The following is a 3,456-nucleotide window of genomic DNA, read 5'->3' on the forward strand; positions in this document are numbered from 1 at the left end:
AAGTGAAAAGTGAGGTACGAATTGTTAGGGTTTCGAGTTTACATTCCAACATGTTTCGACTGTGGAGTTGTTATAGGACTCATGTATCTTCTGCCTTCCGCTGCAAGATTTTATTTTCTCTTGAGCTAACCCATGAGGTTATGCAATATGTAAGGTACTATTTATGTCTGGATCAATGCGATGTAATATACTTTTGACCTTTGTATCTTGATATTACATCTTGAAACTGTGTGTGCTAGCGAGTCGATCCAGTGACTAGCATAGTAAGCACGGAGATCGAACCCTGTACGGGGGCGGTCGCTTCACACAACTAATCCAGGGGACCACCCAACTGAGTCTAATCCAAAACGAGAGCCCGGCCGAAGCGTCGTACGGACTCAAGAGTTGCGTGGACAGCTGGTAGTGGTTCAGGGCCCGTAGGATGACCACTCCAGACTAGTGCCGCAATCCTATATGAATGCAAAGTCACCAACAAGTCTCCACGAATCTCTGTGTGCATGCAATGCAAATGCCAAATGGAATGCCCGAGCTATGAAACGAGTACTAAGCCGAGGGGGAACCCATATATTCTCCCACGAGTGGTTAGCGCGAAGTTTCTTGGATCGGCGAAAACGAGAACTCAGTCCTTAGGTCGGCGCAAATGGAACAAATCACCAATGCATTAGAGCATGACCTCCCATCGTTGCCTTGTTACAGTTAAATATCATATCACAGTTTAATATTTGCAATTCAAATACAGGAAGTAGCATGTGGATGTAGCAATTGTGGAACCCCAGATATAAGGACACTAGACTCGCAACTAAGCATGACATCTAATGATCAAGATGTAGGGCAAGAACAAACATGTGACATGGTAATAGGATAAGTAACAGAACAAAAGGCAATTGAGTAGAGCTGACTAAAAGCTATGCAATCTAGAGGCATCGTGACAAGACTGAGATCGTAACTTAATGCAAGATTTGAGAGAGAGGCAATAGGTATAATCAACATGGTCATGGAAGGGCTGCTTGCCTGGAGTACTCAATTGCCCGGAATTGAGCAAGAATCCTGAAAGAAGAACACAAGTGTAGTCGTCATCGTAGGAATCGAAGAATAGCGAGAAAGAAGCAAATACACCACATAAAAGAAAAGTATAAGCATACAAGATACACATGGTAATTAATATGCGCAGTCAAAGAATGATGCGTGGCATATAGGGATGATGCATGACATCTTAAGAATTCCAAAAGTAAATCCGATATATAATTTACCAAGTTAATTGGAGTCCGAAAACACTACACATAGCACCTATACAACTCCATATGCAAGGAGTAGAGTTTAATGGCTTAAATACACACAACAATGTTATAGTTGTATTAAGATGCATGACAATGACATGAACAAGTGCACAACATGCTTTAACAAAACAACACAAACAACCGACAAGGTCGGAGTTGCACACACTAATGGAAACAACGTACCTGCATCTATCAATATTATCGGTACATACACGGCATCTCATACAACACATGCATATCGACAATCGCAACCTACGGGTCTACGCCACGGGACGGTCGCTCGTTATACCTTGGACTCGTTGCGGCGTCGCGATGTAGACGAAGTAGTCGACGTAGACGAGGTAGTCGTACACGTAGTCGTCATAGTCGAGTAGACGATGTAGTTGTTCAAGGCTCCGGTTCCAGGGTTCGAGGCGATGGCCCACAAATAAGGGACACATTTTAAGGAAAACCAGAAAAGAGAAAGGAAAAAGGGCAACGGGCCTAGGGTTGGAGATGGGCTTCGGCCTGGTCTTGGGCAAGCTGGGCCTGCAGGCTGGAGAGGATGGGCCAGCAGGGGGCTCGGCTGGGCCTGGCGAGCAGCAAGCGGAGCAGCAGGGAGCAGCAGCCAAAGGCGAGGTCGACGGCGCGGGAGCGAGGGAAGGTGGCGGCAGCGGGCAGAGCAGGGAAACAAGGTGGCGTGGCCGCGCCAGCACGGAGGGGCAAGGCGGCGTGGGGCGGCCAGGCAAGGTGGAGGTGCTCGGGCGCAGGGGAGGCAGAGCGGGCCGGCGTGCGCGGACGACAGGGAGAGGCAGCGCGCGGAGAAGGGGAGGCGCGCGAGGTGGTGGCGCTGGAGCAGCAAGCGGGCGGCGTGCGTGGTCGGCTTGGCGGCGCTGAAGCAGGGGAGGCGCTCGAGGACACAGAGGGCGGAGCGGCCGGCGAGGTGGACAAGGGAGGCGCGCGCGCGGGGAGGCAGCAGGCGCGCGAGGCCGGGGAGAGGAGGAGAGGGGGGCATGGGAGCTCCAGGGAGGTGGCTTCGTGAGGAAGGAAGCAGGGAAGGAGGGGATCGGGGGAGGAAGAAGAAGGGGAGAAAGAAAAAGAAAACGAAAAAACAAAAGGGAGAGGGGATTAAATAGCTAGGGTCAGTGTTTGGCTTAGTGGGCTGGTTTTTGGCCCAACAAACAATCGCACACGAATGAAATTAATTTGAGTTTGAAATAAATAAGAAGAGAGAGTGTGTAGGTTTAGTTAGACCCGGAATTAATTTATCAAACTCAAATTAGGATTTGTACAAAATAATTTTAGGCTTTTAGAAACACAACAAATGGCAAACACATGAGCACACAAAAGAAGTGACATCTTGTGCAAGCGACATGTGAGATGATGCTAATGGCATATATGCAGATGATGGCATGAGCATGACAGATGATGAAGATAAATAAATTACAAAGCAGTCCAAAAAGGGCTTAAATGGAAAAGGGTTGGTCTCGGGCTGTTACACTTGGTTGGTCATTACTTGATCATAGAGAACTTAATAATTTTAATCAACTTAATCTCATAAACTTGAGTAGTAACTAGCCTTAATCATGGATATGCTTAAAACTGCTTAAGTGTGAGTTTCCTTTGGATTGCTTCCTCACAGGGTGTTGAGGGAGTGATATGAGGATTGTGTTGTTTGGTGTTTAGTAAATAGGTTAATCACCTCAGTTGGTAGATGCTTCTTATCCTCTACTTAGACGATGTCATTAGTGTGCCTCTCCAGATATATTGTTGCTGCTGCATAACCCCACAATATTTGTCCATCCTTTGAGACTTGTTGCATACTAGCATAGATCTTCACGTAAGTCTTGTGAGTACTTTGTACTCAGTTGCTTTGCAACGTTGTTTTCTTTAGAGGTTCCAACAGAGCAGTTGAGCCGCTAGCTTCTTCGTGGAGCACGACGTTGGATTCGATGTTTAGCCAAGAGATCCAGATCAGGGTTCTGAGACTCGTGGCGGGTTTCCTTCCAGCTTCCAGCCTTTTCAGGTCATGCTGTAGTCTTGTCCGTACTCGGACATAATTCGACTTCCGCTGATGTAATGATGTAATGTTGGGACATGTGTCCTCTCTTTGTAATAATTGTTATTCTGCTCCTTGTATGAGCTTTGTAATTACTCTCTTCTGTAGAGTTTTCGTAACAATATTCATGTTGCCAAATCC

At 47.1% G+C, this 3,456-nt stretch overlaps 1 protein-coding gene across 1 annotated transcript; it reads right to left on the reverse strand.

The window, feature by feature from the left end:
• Nucleotides 1-641: 641 nt before the first annotated feature.
• LOC112272358 lies at nucleotides 642-2,360 on the reverse strand. The gene is made up of 2 exons (XM_024462928.1): nucleotides 1,567-2,360; nucleotides 642-1,047 (listed from the first exon to the last, which is right to left on the reverse strand). Exons 1-2 carry the CDS (start codon nucleotides 2,269-2,271, stop codon nucleotides 1,021-1,023), a joined length of 732 nt encoding a protein of 243 aa, XP_024318696.1. The 5' UTR covers nucleotides 2,272-2,360; the 3' UTR covers nucleotides 642-1,020.
• Between the last annotated feature and the right edge of the window lie 1,096 nt (nucleotides 2,361-3,456).

Source organism: Brachypodium distachyon, chromosome 4 (genome assembly GCF_000005505.3).
Source record: "Brachypodium distachyon strain Bd21 chromosome 4, Brachypodium_distachyon_v3.0, whole genome shotgun sequence".
Lineage (NCBI taxonomy): Eukaryota > Viridiplantae > Streptophyta > Magnoliopsida > Poales > Poaceae > Brachypodium > Brachypodium distachyon.

Excerpts from the sequence above, each read along its gene's own strand:
- LOC112272358 (XM_024462928.1), bottom strand. The coding sequence starts at position 2,271 with ATGCCCCCCTCTCCTCCTCTCCCCGGCCTCGCGCGCCTGCTGCCTCCC. Across the intron at positions 1,048-1,566 it reads GACGCCGCAACGAGTCCAAG|GATTCTTGCTCAATTCCGGG; the intron begins GTATAACGAGCG and ends TTCTTCTTTCAG.